Source organism: Dasypus novemcinctus, chromosome 1, assembly GCF_030445035.2.
Source record: "Dasypus novemcinctus isolate mDasNov1 chromosome 1, mDasNov1.1.hap2, whole genome shotgun sequence".
In the NCBI taxonomy this organism is placed as follows: Eukaryota; Metazoa; Chordata; class Mammalia; order Cingulata; family Dasypodidae; genus Dasypus; species Dasypus novemcinctus.
The window spans coordinates 94,135,543-94,156,339 of NC_080673.1; the positions used below are offsets into that span (position 1 = coordinate 94,135,543).

The window sequence follows — 20,797 nt, forward strand, 5'->3', positions numbered from 1 at the left end:
AATTCTGCACAAGTTAACCCTCAGATTTCCATTCTCCAAATTCATCTGTTTGCGCATTCATTTTCAAGTTAGTAACTCGATGAGATTACACAATATATTTAGTTCATACTAGTGCAATCATACAGCAGTTTTGTCCTTTTGTGTCTGGCTTGCTTCACTCAACATAATGTCCTCCAGGTTCATCCATGTTCTCATATACTTTATGACTTCATTTCTTCTTACAGCTGCATAATATTCCATCATGTGAATACACCAGTTTGTTTATCCATTCATTGGTTGATGGACACCAAGGTTGTTTCCATCTTTTGGCAATCATGAATACACCCCTATGAACATCGGTGTGCAGATGTCATGTGGCAAGTCTATATTCAACTTCTTTAGAAACTGCTAAACAGTCCTCCACAGTGACTATACCATTTCTACATTCCACGAACAGCGAATAATCCTTCCTATCTCTGCACATCTACTCCAATACTTGTAACTTGTAGTTCTCTATCTTTTTAATAGTGGCAATACTAATAGGTGTGAAAAGATATCTCATTGTAGCTTTGATTTGCATTTCCCCAATCATTAGTGATGTTGAACATTTTTTCATGTGTTTTTTTGCCGTTCGTATTTCTTTGACATATGTCTATGTCCTTTGGCCATTTTGTAATCAGGTTGTTCATCTTTTTTATTATTTAGTTGTAGCATCTTTTTTTTTCTCCAATTTTTGAGGTACTGGGCCCAGGAATTGAAACAGGGACCTTGTATGTGGGAACGCTGGTGCTCAGCCACTGAACCACATCAGCTCCTTGTGTTGTAACATCTCTTTATATATCATTGATATTTAACCCTTATTGGCTATGTGATTTGCAAATATTTTCTTGCATTGAATTGGCTGCCTTTTCACCTTTTTGACAAAATCCTGTGAGGTGCAAGTGTTTAATTTTGAGGAGGTCCCATTTGTCTATTTTTTCTTTTGTTGCTCATGTTTTGGGTGTAAGGTCCAAGAAACCACCACCTAAGACAAGGTCTTTATGATGGTTCCCTGCATTTTCTTCTTGTAGTTTTATGGTCCTGGCTTTTTTCCCCCAACTGTCTGAAATTTCTGTAACTTGCTCCATAGATGGAATAGAACAAGATCTCAAACCGTTTCAAAATTGTTCTTGCAAGCAGTGTAGGAATGCACAGGGTCACTGAAGACCAAGTACACTGGAGGCTTGCAAGGTCCTCATGTTTATAATTGACCCATTTTGAAGTTGATTCTTGTATAGGGAGTGAGATAGGGGTCCTCTTTCATTCCTTTGGTTATGGATATTCAGTTCTCCAGAGCACCATTAGTTAAAGAGACTGTTTTGTCCTGTTAACATGGTATATTAGTCAGCAAAAAGGGGTGCTGATGCAAAATACCAGAAATTGGTTGGTTTTTATAAAGAGTATTTATTTGGGGTAGGAGCTTACAGATACCAGGCCATAAAGCATAAGTTAATTCCCTCACCAAAGTCTATTTGGAGCAAGATGGCTGCCGACGTTTACAAGGGTTCAGGCTTCCTGGGTTCCTACGTTCCTGGGGCTTGCTTTACTCTGGCTTCAAGGTTCCTTCCTTCCTGGGTCTGGCTTCTCTTTCCTCTGCATTCTGACTTCCCAGGGATCCAGTTTAAGGCTTCAGCATCAAACTACAAAATCAAAACTCCAACATTAAAAGCCCCAACTCTCTTCTTTGCCATGCCTTTTTAACGCCCTAATCATAACTCAATCATGTCCAGGTACAGATCAAATTACAAGCATAATCCAATATTTCTTTTTGGAATTCATCAATAATATTAAATTGCTACACATGGCTTTGGTAGTTTTGTCGAAAACCAGTTGGCCACAGAGGTGAGGGTTTATTTCTGGATTCTCAGTTCTGTTCCACTGATTAATATGTCTGTCTGTATGCCAATACCATGCTGTTTTGACCAGTGTAGCTTTGTAATATGTTTCAAGGTCAGACTGTGAAATTCCTCCCACATTGCTCTTCTTTTTTAGAATGCTTGTAGCAGTTTGATATGGTTCATGAATTCCAAAAATAGATTGGATTATGTTTGTAAACTGGTCTGTACCTAAGCATGATTAAATTATGAGTATAACTTTGATTGGGCCATGTCAGTAAGGTGTTGAGTCCCCACCCCTTGGTGGGTGGGGATTCGCACATGAAATGATAAAGGACAGAGTTAGAGTTTTGAAGTTGGAGTTTTGATGTTGGAATTTTGAGCTGGACCCCAGGAAGTAAGCATACAGAGGAGCAGAACACTTGAGCCGGGAGAGATTCAAGCCCCAGAGAGAGACAGAGCTGGTCGACTATCCTATCCCAAATAAATACCCTTTATAAAAGCCAATCGATTTCTGGTATTTTGCTTCAGCACCCCTTTCGCTGACTAATAGAGGATTTGATACCGAGGAGTGGGGAAATGCTTTTGCAAAACCCTGGAACCCATTTTTGGAACCCATTTTATAAATGGGTAAGGGGTATTTTGGGGAAGAATTATGACATGCTTGATGGAAAAGTCCTACATTGCTTTGAAGAGACTGTTGATAGGAATATAGATAATAAAGAGACTTTTTATGGGGTCTTGGAAATAAATGATGAAACTATTATTGGAAACTAGAGGAAAGGAAATCCATGTTTTAGAGTTTCAGAGAACTTAACAAGATTAACTCCTGGTGTTCTATTGAAGGCAGAATTTGAAAATAGTGAGCCTGGACATTTAGCTAAAGAACTTTCCAAAGTAAACTCAGAGAATGCAACTTGGCTTCTCCTTGCAGCTTAAAGCAAAGTGCTAGACGAGAGAGATAAACTGAGGACTGAACTATTGGCCACAAAGGAAACAAAAACTGACTGTAGAAATTCCAAGCCTGTGGAAATCAAGCTCATAGATGATAGTTCCCCATTTGAAGACTTATCTAAATTTGGAACTTGTAAATTAGGATCAAAGATGCAGTTATCTAGGAAAGACTTGTGGAAAGTCTTACAGTCTGATGGCATGGACCCCTGCTTCTTGCATGTTAAACCAACACACTTTTTGAGAGAACCATATGAACAAAATCACTTTCAACCTGAAATAAAAGGTACATGGGGGGAGAGACTGAAGGGGAAATGACTTCAAGAGAAAACCATGGGAGCTGAGATCTGGAATTAAGACATCACCTTGAGCCAAGAGAGGAACCCCACCCATGTGTACAGAGAGGGTGAGTTTGCACCAGCAGTTGAAGAGAATGGATGTACCCACCAGATGTTTGGGGAGAGTTTTCCTGCCCCAGGGTACAGAGAGTGGAGCACATTCCTCAAGGATTAGGATGGTTAAGGCCAGTACCCCACAGGTCTGAGAGGGGAGGACTGTGCCCCATGATCTATAAATCAGTTTGGGTAGAATTGACATCTTCATGATATTTAGTCTTACAATCCATGAACACGGAATATCTTTCCATTTGTTTAGGTCTTCATTGATTTCTTTTAGCATTGTTTTTGCAGTTTTCTATATATCAGCCCTGTACATCTATGTTTAAATTGATTCCTAGGTATTTAAGTCTTTTTGTTGCTATTATAAATGGACTTTTTCTCCTGATTTTCTCCTCAGATTGTTCTGTACCAGTGTAAAGAAACATTATTGATTTTTGTGTGTTGATCTTACATCCTGTCACTTCGTTGAACTTGTTTATTAGCTGAAGTAACTTTGTTGTAGACATTTCAGAATTTTCTAAATATATGATCATGTCATCCACAAAAAATGAGAGTTCTACTTCCTCTTTTACTATTTAGATGTCTTTTTTTTCCTTTACACTTTAATTTCATAGCAAAAGTGGCATAGAATACCTAAATGCAAAAGGGAGCATTCATGCGTGATATCTAATTCCTTGATATAATAATGCACACAACATTTCATTGTTATTGCAGTATGATTACAACTAGGACTTCCTGCAGCTACAAGGTGGTGGTTATGGAAACTATGGCCCCCAGTATCAATATCTAGAAATCAGCCACCACCTTCTTCTATGTGTGTTTTTTCTTTATTTTTCTTCATCAATTCTGCTGTTTCTCCTGATTCTTAGCAAAGGTGGTAAAAACAAAGTTGTAATTATTAAACATAGCACTTTGGCAATTGAGATGTTTAAAACCTGCCTTCTGGGATGAAGAAAGCACTATGTGACATTTAGAACTCTGATTTAACCAACAAGGTGGTCATGAATTTTCCTGACTTCAAGATTTCCACAACTTTCTGGATCAGGTCATCATAGGAAGTCTAACTTAAGTTAGTTTGAAAGCTAACATAAGAATATTCTGGTTCTGGAGTTATGTGAATAGTCCAATAAGTTCCATCCAGTTTCATTCCATTCATCTGATACCTGCAAGGATTGAACAGTGTGGCATCAATGGCAGAACCTGGTATCAGGTCACGAATTCCAATCTCACAAATGACATCCTTTACAGTAACACCATCTTTCATGTAGAACTCGTTCATAAATGCTAGGTGAAGTTCACTAATCAGAATTTCCAGGGTTTGACTGAATACACGACTCTGAGAAATCCAGGTATACAAGTACTAACAGTCAGAATTCATCTGTCCCATACAATATGCTGCTCCATTTGGGAAAATTGCATTAAGAAACTCTTTCTTCCTGGAAATTTCAGTGTGGGTACCCTTATGAGAAGGCTTTGTAAAATTCTTATGAGAGTAAAAGAAGCTTTGAATTGAGTCAAGCCCACTGTAATCCCTAATAAGCTTCAACAGGAGAATCAATGTTTTCAGTAAGAGGGTGGGACCACACATCTTCAAATTGAAATCTCTTGGAGACAAACATGCTACTCTCACTGAGTACATAAACTTCCTACTTGTCAGTTTTTGTCACACTCAATGATTGAACATTTTATATCCTTCAAATGTATGTCCCACTCAGATCTTGAGATTATACAAAAAACCCCAGGCCCTTGGTTTGCGTTGGGCTGCTACCAGGAGAATCTGTCAAACTCTTGCTGCTTCTTGGTCTCTTAGGAAAAAATGCTTCCATCACTGTGAGAATCACAAACAACAACCAGAATTAAACCTTTTCTCTCCTGCATGCAGCTGTGTTACTAAAGTTCAGGCTCTTTTTTTTGAAGGACAATTTTGCTGGATAAAAAACTCATGGCTGGCAGTTTTTTTCTTTCAGTATTTTAAATATATCATACCATTGCCTCCTTTCCACCATAGATTCTGAAGAGAAATCTGCACTAAGTCTAATGGATGACCCTTGTATATTATAAATAACTTTTCTCTTGCTGCTTTCAGAATTCTCTGTCTTGGCAGTTGACATTCTGAATAGTATGTGTCTCAGAGTAAGTCTATTCAGATGTATTCTGTTTGGAGTATGTTGTACTCTTAGATATGAGTACTAATGTCTTTCATAAGAGTTGGGAAATTTTCTTTCATTATTTCTTCAAATATACTTTTTGCCCCTGTTTATGTATTTCTTTTTTTAATATTTATTTTACTTATTTTTTCTCCCCCCTTTGTTGTTTGCATTTGCAGTCTGCTCTCTGGGTCTGTTTGTTGTGTGTTCATCTTCTTTTTAGGAGGCACCAGGAATTGAACCCAGGACCTCCCATGTGGGAGGGAAGTATCCAATCACTTGAGCCTCTCTGCTTCCTGCATGTTGTGTCTCTCATTGTATTCCTCATTGTATTTCTTCATTACATCATCTTTTGGGGTCATTTTGTTGTGTCAGTTTACCATGCCAGCCCGTTCCAATAGCTAACTATCTTGCTGCCTTCTTTAGGAGGTACTGGGAACTGAAACTGGGACCTTCCATATAGTAGGCAGGTGCCCAACTGCTCGAGCCACATCCACTTCCCTTGTATATCTCTTTAGCCATATTTTCCTTTATCTTTTGGAATGGATTTAGGAGATTTGTTTGAACATCATTGATTAGTCAGTTCAAATCCTTTGTCTTATCTGAAGCTTACTTTTGTTCCTTTGACTGGGCTATGCCTTCCTGTTTCTTAGTATGGTTTGTAATTTTTTGCTGATGTCTATGCATCTGATTATGTTGGAGCATTTACTCTGATCATCAGTTTCTCTTGCTTAGGATTTTATTGTTGGTTGGCCTTGTATATGGCTCTTCTTTGATTCTTGGTTCAACTTATTCTATATCTTTAAAATTGCCCATGTTTAAACTTACCCATCTTTAAAACTGACCATGATAAAAAGAGGGCCAGGAACCCACTAATGGGGTGCAGACCAGGTAAAAGGTACTCTGGGGATTGAGCAAGAAAGACACCAAAAAAACTTTTTGCCCCCTTCCAGTTGCCAGGAGTGCAATATCCTGGTGTGCCATAAGATGGTGCTCTTTGGCAAACCTTTCCCAGCAGCCACTGGAGAAAGGGAGTATATATTTTTCAATCTCCCATGGATGATATTGAGACAATGGGAACTTATCTGGGCTGACTAGAGCTGTGATTCAAAGCCAAGCCCTGACATACAAACTCACCATTCAGAAGCCATGCTCAGCTCTCTACCAAACCCTGCCTCCCCCCAGGGAGGAAAACGTCCACTTCCATCTCTGTCAGCATCAGCTATTCCCAGGTTGTACTGAGGCTGCTTACCTTGCAGCTTGGTAATGGGTGCTGTTCCCTGCTGCCAGACAATTCACTCAGTTTTTTTTTAGGCTTCTCTGTCTCCCTGTCCTGCTCCCTCCTGGATGATGTGTGGCATTCCTCTGGTCTGCAGATCCCCAAAACAGTTGTTTGGGACAGCTTCTCCCTTTCCTCTTGCTGTTTTTGTAAGAGAGGTGATCTTTGGCATCCCATTTCCTCTACCATCTTCGTGGATCCCCAAATAAGTTTTAACTTATACTTTTTGGATAAGTATTTTTCCCCTTTTTCTTAGAATTAATATGATAAAATTTTAATTAGAAGAAAAGCAGAAAAGACACAATATATGTGATATTGAAGACAGTAAATCTTAGCTATAAAAAATTGTGTTTATTAATAAGGCAGTAAAACTTACTTCACACTTAGAATTTTAATCTTTGAAACCATCACCTAAAGGTTTAAAGCAAAATGGGATAAATGCAGAATATTTTAATTTTTTAAAGAAAAATCGGACAAATTCAGTGATCACCAAATTCTCAGTGTTGAGCAAAGATTTGGGTTTTTAAATTCTGGTAACAACTCACATAGACTAGTCCACAATGACTCTAATCAAAAAAGGATCAATTCAAGCTCCATCTGTCCCCACAGGAAGAGATATTCTGCTTCAAGTTGGAAGCTGAACTGAAAAGCAAAATACTGTAGGCAAAATGGCTTAATTTTAATCACCTTGCTTAGGATGTGTCTGAGGTTTTGCTTTACTACTGTCTGCTCTCTTGTTTTTGAGTAACTATAATCCTGGCTAGGCTGAATGTTATTATTTGGAGCAACATTCATTATAATGACTGTGATAAAAAAATAATCATACATGTTCAAAGTACACATGTGAGAAAAAGCTTTTGTATCCCTTTTTTTTAAACTAGTACCTTAGTCTTTGTTTGTATTAATGTCAAAGCAAAAATAAATCTGACTTGGGCCTTAATTTAAGGAAAATGTATGGTAAGAGTACCTTTTATTTACAATTTTTTTTCATATAATTTAAAAATAGTGTATTCATTTATTCAGTTTTATACTGATGTTAGTAATTCTGAATTGTGTTTGGAAAAATATAACAGTATAGAAGGAAAATTGAGGCAATTTAAAATTTTATCAGATTTTATTTGGGCAATAAATGTTTGTGAATTAGGCAGCGCTAAACCAAAAATAAAAGCCCTCCTGGGGGAGAGGAAGAGAGAATCTTATAGAGGGCAAATGCAGAAAAAAGCAAGGAATGTTTTGAATATCTAATATGTATTACCTTATTTGGGCTGTGTTTTGGTGGAAAACTTCTTTTTATGATATCTATTTTTTATTGGCTAACATTAAGATTTCTTAGTATAGCGGGTGTTTACATAAAGGCAGACTCTCTCAAGTTTCAGTCTTGATACTTGGGTTTGTGGATCAGGGACTGGCCAAGACCAGTCACTCTATTTAATCACCTGCTGAATTTTATTTTAATAACCCAACATTTATGAGTGATACCTGGAGGTAAAGGAAAAAATGAAAAACAAACAAAAAGCTGTTTTTTACAGGTGAAACTTAATCATATATATTTGCATGTTTACAAGAGGAAAGAATTTGAAATTCTATTGTATACAGTTCTTTGCAACTTCATAAATTCATAATTTTTATATTACTTTTTCCTTTATAAAAACCTCAGATGTTTAGACTTAAATGTTTTCTCTTTAAATTCACAGAGATTAAAAGATGTTGGCGGAGAAGCCTTTTACCCACTACTTGAAGATGAGTGAGTATACATGTTTCCTTGAGATTTATTTTTCTTTCTTATGAATATTAGATTGGTAAGAAGTCTGTACATTTTCTTTGAAAAGTGTTTCTTAAACAGAATATAAGAACCTAGTTTTAGGCAGTGTTTTTATTTGTTAAAATTTTGTACATTGTATCAATTTTCCTGCTTTTTTCCCTCTTTTATAGCCAGTCTAATTTACCTCATTCAAATAGCAGTAATGAGTTGTCAGCAGCTGCCACTCTCCCTTTAATCATCCGCGAGAGGGACACAGAGTACCAACTAAACAGAATTATTCTCTTTGACAGGCTGCTAAAGGTAGGAATTCTACAAAAACGTTATAGTAGCCCATATATAATCCTTTCAATAAAAAAAAAAATTCGTTAATTCCTCCAGAATCTTGATATCATCAGAAAACCAATCCTTATGACCTACTTTTCCAATTAACTTTCTCTAATTACAAAAGTGATACATAGTAAATAAAATCAAGGTGCAGTAATATATGCAAAATCATGTCAGGGAAAGGATTAATACCCTTACTATATAAAAAGCTTTTTATATCAAGAAAACAGGAGTTTTGGACTCGTAATACATGAATATGTAATAAGGTACAAGAATTACATAAAGGTGAGGGCAGAGGGATATAGGAACATAGTTTGTGTATACTGTTGAAATTAGTAACAAAGCTAACAAGATTGTTGCAAGATAGGATGTTAAATTTAAGCCTCATGGTAACTACAAAGAAAATAGCAGAAAATATGCAAACTCTTAGGGTTAGAAATTAGAGTACAGATTGCCAGGCAGGGAGAATGGGAGTGTTTTAGTTTCCTAGGCTGCTCAAAGCAATACCATGAATTAGTTAGGCTTAAGCAATGGAAATTTATCTGTTAAGGGTTAGAGTTTTGGAAAATGTCCAAATCAGGGCAGGGCATTCTTCCTGAAGACTGGCTGCCACCAGTCATTGGCCCCTCTGCCACATGGCAAGGCACATGGTAGCATCTTCTGACCTTTCCCTTCTCTTCTGGGTTTCATTGATTTCAGCTTCTTATCTCCATGACTTTCTCTTTTTTCTCTATATTTATTTCCTTATAAAGGACTCCAGTAATGGGATTAATGAGGTGGGTCACACCTTAACTGAAGTAGCCTTATAAAAGATCCTATTTACAATGGGTTACACCCATAAGAATGGATTAGATTTAAGAAAATGCTTTTCTGGGTTATATATAGCTTCAAACCACCATCGGGAGTTAATGCAAAATGTGTGTGGGAAGTGGGGTATATGGGAACCTCTTATATTTTTTAATGTAACATTTTGTGTGATCTTTGTATCTTTTAAAAAAAGATAAAAAATGGGGGAAAAAAGGAAAAAAATGTGTATAGGGTTTCTTTTTGTGAAGATGCGTAAGTTTTAGTAATGAATGGTGATGAGGGTAACAGTAGAGTGACTATTTTTAAGCCACTGAATGATATGCTTAGGAGTGGTTGAGATGGGAAAATTTATATTGTATATATGCTCCCAATTTTAAAAGACAGAGGTAGGGGAAAGGGAGAGAGAGAGAGAGAGAAAGAGAGATAGGTAAAAAGCACCAACACTGAAACAGAGAAATGAGTAAAGGACATAATAGAAATACAATTAGTCAGTAGGGCTAGTCAGATTTTTCATCCTCACTAGTAATGAAAGACAAAACAAAGCAAATTAAGATAGGATTTTTTTTTACCTCCAAATTAGCAAAGTGGATATAAGTTTAATGAGATTGGAGCTCTAATTCTCCTGGAATAAGTGTAAATTGATTGAAGCATTCTGTAATGCAATTTGTAAGTATATGTCAAAAACCTTAGCAATGTCCATACCCTTTGTCCTAATAAATCTCTTCTAGAAATCTCTTCTAAAGATAGTAATCAAAGTATAGACAAATTATTATGCAGAAGTAGCCATATGATAGCTTATATTCATTGAATTCTTTCTATATTATGACTTAGTTTATAAAGTGCTTTTCATACATTATCTTATTTAACTCACTATCTTATTTAACCCATATGAGCCTGGAAGTATCATCGTCATGTAACTAATTCATAATTCTCTCCAAAATAGAGAGGAGTGATATTTTTTAAAAAGTAAAATCAGATACTCTTTCATTGTATTATTCAAGACTTTCAGGGGAATAGAAGACCATTTCACTACTACTTCATTTGTATTAACACCAGATACAGTAATTTCAGATACTTAGAAATTTATTACAAATCACCTTCAATTTTATCCCTGGTATGTTCAGAACTGTCTAGACTAAAATATGACATTTGGTAATTTGAGGCATTTTTAATTTCTTTTTCCATGCTATAGGCCTATCCGTATAAAAAAAATCAAATCTGGAAAGAAGCAAGAGTTGATATTCCTCCTCTTATGAGAGGTTTAACCTGGGCTGCTCTTTTGGGAGTTGAGGTAAGAAAGAAAAGACAAGGTGATTGAAGCTGGTCATTAGTGCTAAGAAAGAAAGAAAGGTAATGCTTTCCCAATATATATGTTTCAAGTTTTTAGAAAACTACATAGTAAGAGATGAGCTTTAAAAATATTTGGACATTTTAATTGAAAAGAATGGAGGAATGGGATGGAATAGAATAGAATGGAATGGAAAGATAAAATTGAATGTTTCTATATTTGTGTATTGATACCATTTAGTAGTTCATTAATAGTGTTCACACAAAGTATCTTGAGTATTAATTTTAAAATGAGAGAATATTTAAGAATATATCCATTATAATTGTATAGTGTTGCTTATAAAGTATGCTTATTAAATGGTTCTGTTTATGTTTGGAGAAAGCTTACAGTCCAATTTGGGCCTTGTCAAAATTACGAACATAATTTAATGTGCATATATGCTTTTGGCATACATATCCCAAAATGGACTATGTTGCCAACACAAATAGTACTTTGCCTTATATAACAATTTATCTGTGGCAGTGAGGACAGGAGAGTGTCAGAACTATTAAGGGCAGCTCGCAGCAGTAACAGAGAACTTTAGTGGCAATAGAGTAATGAGCCAAATCCTTGCCAGCCCTTTTCATTTCCTGTCAAATTATTTGTCATCCTGCCTTCCTTTGTTCTCTTGTAAATATCTTATAGCTATTCATCACCCATTTTTATTCTGACTTCCCTCAACTCTTTTTAATCCTTTTCATACCTCTGTTGGAAGAATTTCCTTTCTTCATTCCTGATTCTCTTGATGAGTTCTTACAAATAATTTGGGGGGTTACTGTACAAGAATGCCTATTGTTCCATATCCCTCTTTGTTAATAGTTAGAACTGTAGAGCCTTATAGCTAAATTTTAGGAGGAGTTAGGAGATCAAATTGTCCAAATGTCTCATCTAATAGATGTCCTAGAGAAGTTGATACAGCAAGTAATATCAGAGTTTAAACCTCAAATTCATGACTCTTTTTTTACTGTGATGATAAACCAGAGTAATGAGATTTGTTTCATGCTTGGTCCTATAACATGACCAAAATTTGAAGTGGTTTATTCAATTATTTCTGCTCTAACAGAATAACTGAAAAATGTAAATGAAGCCCTTTATCCCTTAATTGTTCCACTCTGTCCCAGATTTTTGTTTCCTGGTGCTAAACTACCACTCCTTTAAACAGTTTTATTTTTTTTTCTTTCATTACCAACTTTAACAGGGAAATTTCTTTTGGGATGACCCTTTTCCCCCCTCAAAAAACACACAATATTTAGTTTTTCATGAAAGCTACAAGTTAGGAACTTGTATGAGAAGACAATGAATAGAGAATAAGGCAGTGTTATGTTCTGGAGCTGGGAAGTTGGCTAAGCAAGCTCATTAGCTCAGTGATTCATCCAAGACACCTTCTTTCTGGTGTATGTAATTCAAATGTCTGCCTCAGCAAAATGGCAGATTGTCAATTATTGCATACCTTCATCACATTTTCAGAGATGTAGAAAATTTCTCTAAGAATTATACCTTTGTACCTATCTGTAATTGAGTGGGTTATCAAAGATAGATATTTATAAGAAATGGAATTTATATATATTGATAAGTTATTAAGAATTCTGATAATCAACATATCCTGTTTTATTTTTTATAGGGGGCTATTCATACCAAGTATGATGCAATTGATAAAGACACTCCAATTCCTACAGATAGACAAGTATGATTTAAATTAATTCTTCCAAATCTTTACATTTCAAAGACATGAAGAAATTTTCTTCTTTTCATTGTAGAATATTCAGCAGCTGTCATATACATAAGCATAATTCTTATAATTGGTGAATTAGAACTGTTCCTTATAGAAGTTTAGATCAAGTAATTCTTTCTAATAACTGTACTTTTTCATCTAAGGAATTTGACCCAAGTTTAGAAGAGGTTATAATGGGGAAAATTTTATTGAAAACTGTATTAATACATAGCTTTTTCAAAGACTGAAATGGTCTTTCCTCCCCATTTAAGTATACATATTACTTCTCTGCTATTTACAGAGAATTAATATAAAATTCAGAAACTTTAGACACCAGGATTATGAAGGTTGTATATTCTGAAATTCTTATTATAATCTCTCCTTTTCCTTATCTTAGGGATTATTGGAGATCACACTATCACAGTTCTGTCTTACTGGGTTTTTTAATACCCTAATGCTATTTTTACAGATTGAAGTGGATATTCCTCGTTGTCATCAGTATGATGAACTATTATCATCACCAGAAGGTCATGCAAAATTTAGACGTGTATTAAAAGCCTGGGTAGTATCTCATCCTGATCTTGTGTATTGGCAAGGTAACTTTTCTTTTGCATTTATTAAGACTCTTCCTGTAATATTAGGAACTTGTGCATGACTGACAAATTTAAAATTTAAAATAAAGTATCAAAACATGTTTGACATTCAGAAAAGTCAATAATAAAGTGATGATTCGTTTTTCTGCAAGAGTTATAGAAGAGATTTTTTTTAGAAACTTGGTCTAAATGTCTAGTCAGTATCATTTAAAATGCATAATATTCAAAATGGAACAACTTACCATTTTGTTGATTAGGGAAGTAGAAAGAATATTTGGTGCTATTATTATATTTGTGGATAGACTTTTTTATTTTAACACTTAGGGATGTAATAAGATAATTTTATGCCATAAATAATTTTGGGTTATTTGAGATTCTTACCATTTAATGACCTACCAATTTATGCTTGTCATGGTTATTAGGAATTAAGGAATAAGATAGAATCCTAAATTGTTCGTTTTATTTATTGTCACTGTTCTTTCTCAATATATTTAATGCCCTAGATCCTTGATTTTTAGCTTTGTACTATTATTTTTATGACTATTGATAAATTCATGAATGATTAACCCATTCTTCCCAGACTTATTTTAGAATGTGTTGTAATGAACAGTAGTGTGTACTATTTCAATTCTCTTTTTCTTACTAGTGAAACTTAAAAGTGAAATTTTTTTCCCTAGCTCTGCCCATTGAAAAATAGGTCTGTAGCTTTTTAATAATTATAGGTAGACTTGTGTATATTGTTTCAACAGAACAACATATGAGCAGCATTATTATCAACATAAGAAATATATCATATATTTGTACTACACTTCAGTGTTTTCCAAGGATTTTGTTTTCTTATCTCAAAGAAATATAGAACACAAATCCCCATTTCCTAGATGGGAAAATGTGATTGGAGATGGAAAATGCTTACCAAGATCACACATTTATGATCAGAGATAGGACTATATTCCAGGCCTTCCAATAATTACATGTCTGTATCACTCAACTTGTCTCTTTAATCCATAATAGAGATAAAAGCATTATATTGGGCACTTATTATGAGCCGGATATTATCAGTTACTTCTCACAGTAACTCATGAGGTAATACATTTCTGAATGGGTAATACTTAATCATGTTCAGTCTTTATAGAGATAAGGCAGAGAGCTGAATAAGGTGTATATCTGCAATTCTACCAACTTGTATTTATTTGACTTCTTTCTCTCTGTTTACTAGGTCTTGATTCACTTTGTGCGCCATTCTTATATTTAAATTTCAATAATGAAGGTAAGCTCCTTTATCATTTAAATAATCATTGTGCATGTTATTCTAAAATATTTTATTCAAATGTGAGCAGTTCTTTTTTTTTTTTTAAGATTCTTGTTCTCTCTGATAGATACTGTAAATTTCTCTCAAATAATCTGTCAGGCTAGTTTTAGAGGATTTTAAGAATTGATATATTGCTGGAGAGCTTCAATTATGACCAGGAAGTGACTAGAGATTTGAGGAGACTATAACTAATTAATCTGTATGTATTCACCCACTTTGGTAACCATTTTCAGGAAACTTGGTGAATATTATAACTTCTATAGAGATTGGTTAAGTTTTAGTCTAAGAATACTTTCTCAAAACTTGATAAAGAAATTAATATTGACTGTCTTTTCCCCTAATTTTGGATCTCCAAAGCTTATCATTTGGAACACTACCTCTTTAAAGGGGTAGCAAAGGTTTTCTTATTTTCCTTCCTCTACACATGTAGCACTTTGCATTTCAGGGAATTTATCTTCTGTTTGTCTTATATTCCAGTTATTTATTACACAGATTTTTTTGTTTTCTTCCCCTCTGCTTTATTGCCTTTTTTATAGTAGGCTTTTCCATCAATATATTTTAAATTTAACTCATTCAAATCCCAAATCCCTAATGATACCATGTATAGAGCACATTACCATATGTACTATTAATCTCTAGAAGCTTCAATCCCAGAATCTCTATCCTTTCAAATTTTGCCTGTTTCATTTTTTATAATCTTCTGGGTAGATATAGCATATTCCTAGAGAACTGAAATTTCACTATTTAAATAGTTTTTAAAATGCAGTATTCTCTAATATCATTACTTATTAGGCTAGACTACAGTTTTTGCTATGTTTATTTAGGTAAAGCCCATTATCAAATATATCAATCTAAGAATAGTAAGAGATTTGTGTTTGAAAGTATAATTTATAATATATATTCCTAAATCTAAAGTTCTCAACTCTTGTTTGCATCAACAGTAATTAAGAATTATGAGCTTTGTGTTACTCACTGATAATGATCAGAGATGAGATGAAAAAAGCTTATAAAGTTCAGGTAATAATTCAGTTAATTCAGGTAACAGCACTGAATTATGTATTTTAATGTGCCTAAAAGGGGAATTTTAGGTTGTATATATGTTACTAGAATAAAATTTAAAAAACAACAGCAGCATAGGACTGTACAAAACAATGAACCCTAATAAACCATTCACTACAGTTAATAGAACAATTATAATAATATTTTTTCATCATTTGTAACAAATGTGCCATGCTAATGCAAAATGTTAATGAAAGGGGAGTTTTATAGGAACTCTGTATTTTCTGCATGATTTTTCTGTAAACCTACAACTTCTCTAATTTTAAAAAAAAGGAGACTTGTGAAATTCATTAATAATGATCATATTTGGAGCTGAAAAGGATTTTATAAAGTTTTTATTATTGTTGGATAACAATTGCCATAGTTGTTTGAAATTGTAAGGTTTCTACAGTGGCTATCTTTTGTGGCTAAAAAAATATTTTCTGTTTTAAAGGGCAGAGACTTTTTTTCTTCTTTGCCTTTTTTGTGTGTGTTTCCAGCACTTATTACCATAACTGTTTCTTAATAGTAGACTCAAGAAATGTGTACTGAGTGAATAACTTCTGGTTATTTATCCCATTAATTAATTTGTTTTATCTTTTCTTAGCCTTGGCTTATGCATGTATGTCTGCTTTTATTCCCAAATACCTATATAACTTCTTCTTGAAAGACAACTCACATGTCATACAAGGTAAGCAAATGTCACTTTTTGTCTTTTAACAGGGAAAATACTGATATTTAATTAAATTTATGGTTTTGACCCAATAAATATGGGGATAATCTGTTATTAAAATCCGTGAAGATAGATCATAATGTTTTTATTCTTTCATCCAACTCTACAAGGAATTATGATATTTTTTAATGACTGTAGAGTGTCTGAACTCAATTCAGGCATATTAATCTATGAAAAGGAAAAGAGACTACTATTTGTCTCTCTCACATTAAAATTGACCACAATTTTAATTTTACCGTAGAGTAAGCATATTGTGAATAGTAAAATATATAAACATTGTTTTAATTGTAAGCAATTAGAGTATTAAAATCTTATCCATGTCAATCCTTATGCTTTTCTCTCACCCTAAATATCTTCCCTCTTTTTTCTACATATCTAAAATATACTAATTCCCTCAGAGAACAAATCATAGTATGGCCCATTTGTGAATTCTCTCAAGACTACTTCATCACCTTTTAAACTAATATAATTTTCTCAACTCCTTTTTGGAGGTAGTATAACACAGAAATTAATAATATACACTTTGGAATCAGACAAACATTTCAAATTTAAGCTTCAATATTTATTACTTATGCAATCATTGGCAAATTCCTTACATAGAAACTATGTATCATTTTCCTCAGATGTATAATAAATATCATTGTAAAGATTAAACATATAATATATAAACACCTGGAACATAGAAACATTCAATAAATGCTATTATTTATTTATTATTAGACAGTCAATAAGTCTTTGATGAGAAGGGAATGAGGAGGGCAGACAAACATTCAAAGTCAAAGTCTGTTTGTCAAATATAGGGATATAAAAATAAATCTCCTACCCCACCAAATAACAGAGAGAGAAAGAATATGCAACTTCATTGTAAGTTATATATTTAGAAAAGTGATGCATTGCTGAATTCCAGTTTAATGGCATGGATGACTCAAATGATAGGCTATTGGGGGTTGTAAGGAATACATTTGGCATACAGTGTTGTCTTTTTAAGTATCTTGCATCATGTTACTGAGTAGATTTTTCTTGAGATGGAAAAATATTCTATCTTTACTAGAAATATTATGAGAACTATTAAGGGAGTTTTCTTCCATGTTTTTCACCAAAGCAAGTTATGTGAGCAAAAAAAGAAAAATAGCTCACAAATATAACCCTGAAGATTAATGTTTTCTTCCCTGTCTCTTCTCTATCCATTTAGAATTAAAGGTTTGTGCTTGTTTGTGTGGCTTTAGTCATTAAGCCAAATTTTACAGCTCAAGTCTTTGTAATGAGAAATAACCTAATTTGGGTTCATTTTCAGTAAAATAACATTGGCTTCTTTTGAGTGCTATGAATCAAAATGTCACCAAATGAATTTGTTTGGGCACATTCTTAGTTGACAAGAAATTTGTGACTCTCTGCATATTTATCTATACTTCAAGATAAACTAGAAACATGATGGAAAATAACAGTTACAGAAACTAAGAATGCCATCTCTGATTTGTGAGCAGAGGCAACTGTTTGCTTTATATCCGTCACCCATCATCCTTCTTCTACTTCTTACTCCAGCTAAAAGAAAAAGCTAAAAGACTTGTCTGAAAGGAAAAAAATATGGATACACACGTATGGAGCTTTCTGAAATTTCATGTCTATATGTATTTTATGATTTTTTTACGAAAACAAGCAGATGGCTTATTTATAAACAGCTACACAAAAATATGATAGTGTTCATATAAAATCCTTATACTGAATTCTTTGGAGATTGTCATTAAAAAGTAGGTAATAAATAAATAAGCTATTTTATGTTGAAGAACAATATTTAGAATAAGAAAGGATTAGAAGGGAATAGGATATTTATTTTCATTTTTTTATCTCATTGCAAAACATTAAAAGGTACAAGTTTTCATTAAAATGCAGAAAATTTATATTAGATGTTTTTGTGCAGTATGCAATGTTAAACTCCTCTTGAACTTTAAGTGAAAATATTCCTAAATACCTTAATTTTATTTTAGAGATTAGCATTTACCTTTATATAGGTATCTGCGTTTAGAAAATGCAGTCAATTTTTATTATATACAGTATTTACATTCTATCCAGCCTTCCCAAACAGTAAATTAGCAAATAGTGAATCATCTCCTATTATTCATGGGGGAAATACATGGTTAGGTTTCTGGGAGCCTTTGGTCTCGGCTCAACCAATCAGTATATAACCTTGTTTTTCTGAGTGTTTCTCTTTAAGACCTTTTTATCTTTTGCTTCTTCCTTAAATTTGCATGCAACGATTCCCTAGAAAGTTCTTTGCTTCCCCAGTCTTTTGGGACTACCCCCACTTAACTCCATCTAGAAATAGTATCATTGCCTTCAGAACATTTTAGACCAACATTTAAACAAAGCCTCTGACAATAAATTTCATCAAGTTTAATCATAAATCACCTTAGAGGACATACAAATGTAATTCATTAAATAGGTATTGATTCATTAACACTGAACTCACAGCTAACAACACTATAACTCATGCCTGAATGAAGGTTTTCTAGCAGACATATTTTCTCCATCTGAAATATCACAACCTCCTTGAATTTAGTAACACCACACAGCACTTCAGCACTATGCTTGGGGAAGCATTTTATACAGCAGAATCACCTACGAAAAAAAGACAAAAATGTGGAAAATGTGACACTATACTGACAAAGGACACTTTTTACAGTGTGAGAGCTGAAACAAGAAGGCCTTATTCCACTCATCTGGGAACATATGTTACGGGCAACTCAAATATTTTGCTGCTCTCCACATATCTGTCAGTGACCCCAAATGTTCTGCAAATGTAGAATTCTGTGTTAATGAGAATTGATTGTACTATTTTGGTTTGTTTATTTTAAGACTCTAAATGCATGTATTTATTATTCAGTACAAATCTCATGATGTTTTTTGAACATTTTAGTCTCCTTAAACACAATCAGTAGTTAACTTGCATGTATCTTTTGTTTTATTCTGACACTGGCTTATTTTCCTATAGCTACCCTTAAACTCTTCCATATTGTTTTACAAATCAAAAAACATGTAATTTTAATTTTTTCATTTACTCTAGGATACTTTTAAAAGCTTTTGTGAAATAACTTGGGCTATGACCTAGCACTTTTTCATAAGTTCTACCATACTCACCCTCTTAAATAAATCTTTCTAAGTATAATTGGCCTTCTATATCACATTACAAAGCCTGTCTTGAGCAACCAAAACTTGTGCCAATGTTTTCAATTGTATTTACATCTATGAAATAATATGTATAATAAATGTACATGTGTTTAATTATATGTATGTATGTGTGTATATATAAAATATACACATATATATGGAGAGAATAGTTTGAATTCTAAAAGCATGTACTTGTACACATGTTATATAAATCTAGCCATCAGTATTTGGCAGAACAGAGGAATACTTTTAAGTATTAGGTTTCTTAAGATTAGGTTTCTTCAGTAGATCCTTAATTAGCCATGTAATCCCACATAGTAATTACCTTTTATCAGTCTGGCTCGAATAAGAATGATATTTAATAAACTGAGTCATAGCTGTGGAGAATTTACTGAGGCATGAATTTCTGGTTAAAAATAAAGCATGCTTTTAGCAGAGGATATTGGGAAGATAGTAGAATAGGAAGATCCAGGAATCAGTCCCTCCACGTAAACAACTTTTAACGGCATGAACTGTCTAAATAAACTATTTTAAACCTCTGGAGTCTAGTGGAACACTCTGCAGTATCCAGGGATGAGCTAGAGTAAGAACCTGGTAATTGTAGTAAATATTGGTAAATTTCATTCTCTTCAGTGGCTTCAACTGTTCACCCTCACCCACATGGCAGGGATGGCTATTACTTTTTAAAAAGACTGAAAATAGCAAGTGTTGGCAAGGATGTAAAAAAAAATAGAAACCCCCATGCATTTTTGGTGGGAGTATAAATTGGTACAGCCACTGTGGAAAACAGTTTCGTAGTTTCCTCTTCCTAAGGCTCCGTGGTCCTAGTTCCTTCATTTTTCAGCTGTAGGCTAGCATAAGGCATGTCTCTTTTCCTGGGACTCATTTCTTTCCAGGCTTTCTCAGATGCTCATGGCTCTGGCTTCTTCAACTGCAAGCTGTCAGTCAAATGGCTTGGCTCTGTTTCCAGGGCTCCAGCATTAAGACGCCAACTCCCTCCTCTGCCATATAATTTCTCTGTGAGTCCCCACCCACCAAAGAGGTGGCAATTCACTGTCCTCCTGATATGCCCTAATCAAAGCCTTAATCATGATTTAATCAAGAAAAGTGAAACCTCTGAATCTAATATAATCTCATATGCCCAGAGAAACAAACTAGTTCATAAACATAATCCAGTATCTATTTTTAGAATTCATAAACAATGCCAAACTGCCACACTCAATGCTCTGAATTCTAAAAAGACATTACTGTATTAAAAAAAAAAAATCTTAAATCAGTAACAATACTAAGTACAAAATCATATCACAATCAGTTTAAAGAAATACAGTTTATCTTGGGGCATAGTCCTGTCCTGCTGTAGACCTCTGAAACTTAGTTTATCTGCTTCCAATATACAATTG

The 20,797-nt window shown here is 34.1% G+C and overlaps 1 protein-coding gene, 1 non-coding gene and 1 pseudogene across 8 annotated transcripts in view; 1 reads left to right on the forward strand and 2 right to left on the reverse strand.

Moving 5' to 3' along the window:
* Nucleotides 1-20,797, forward strand: part of TBCK (TBC1 domain containing kinase) — a 445,069-nt gene that overhangs the window by 124,028 nt on the left and 300,244 nt on the right. For all 7 annotated transcript variants that reach the window (XM_058294468.2, XM_071215231.1, XM_058294462.2 and 4 more), the window contains exons 13-19: nt 8,323-8,372; nt 8,561-8,690; nt 10,714-10,812; nt 12,470-12,532; nt 13,029-13,155; nt 14,369-14,419; nt 16,107-16,190. In XM_058294468.2, coding sequence (XP_058150451.1) covers nt 8,323-8,372; nt 8,561-8,690; nt 10,714-10,812; nt 12,470-12,532; nt 13,029-13,155; nt 14,369-14,419; nt 16,107-16,190 — 604 coding nt within the window. The remainder of the gene's footprint in view (nt 1-8,322; nt 8,373-8,560; nt 8,691-10,713; nt 10,813-12,469; nt 12,533-13,028; nt 13,156-14,368; nt 14,420-16,106; nt 16,191-20,797) is intronic.
* Nucleotides 1,076-1,208, reverse strand: LOC111759921 (small nucleolar RNA SNORA9). Its single transcript, XR_002793758.1, has one exon. It is a non-coding gene; the product is annotated as a small nucleolar RNA SNORA9 (small nucleolar RNA).
* Nucleotides 4,043-4,841, reverse strand: LOC139436289 (S-adenosylmethionine decarboxylase proenzyme 1-like; annotated as a pseudogene).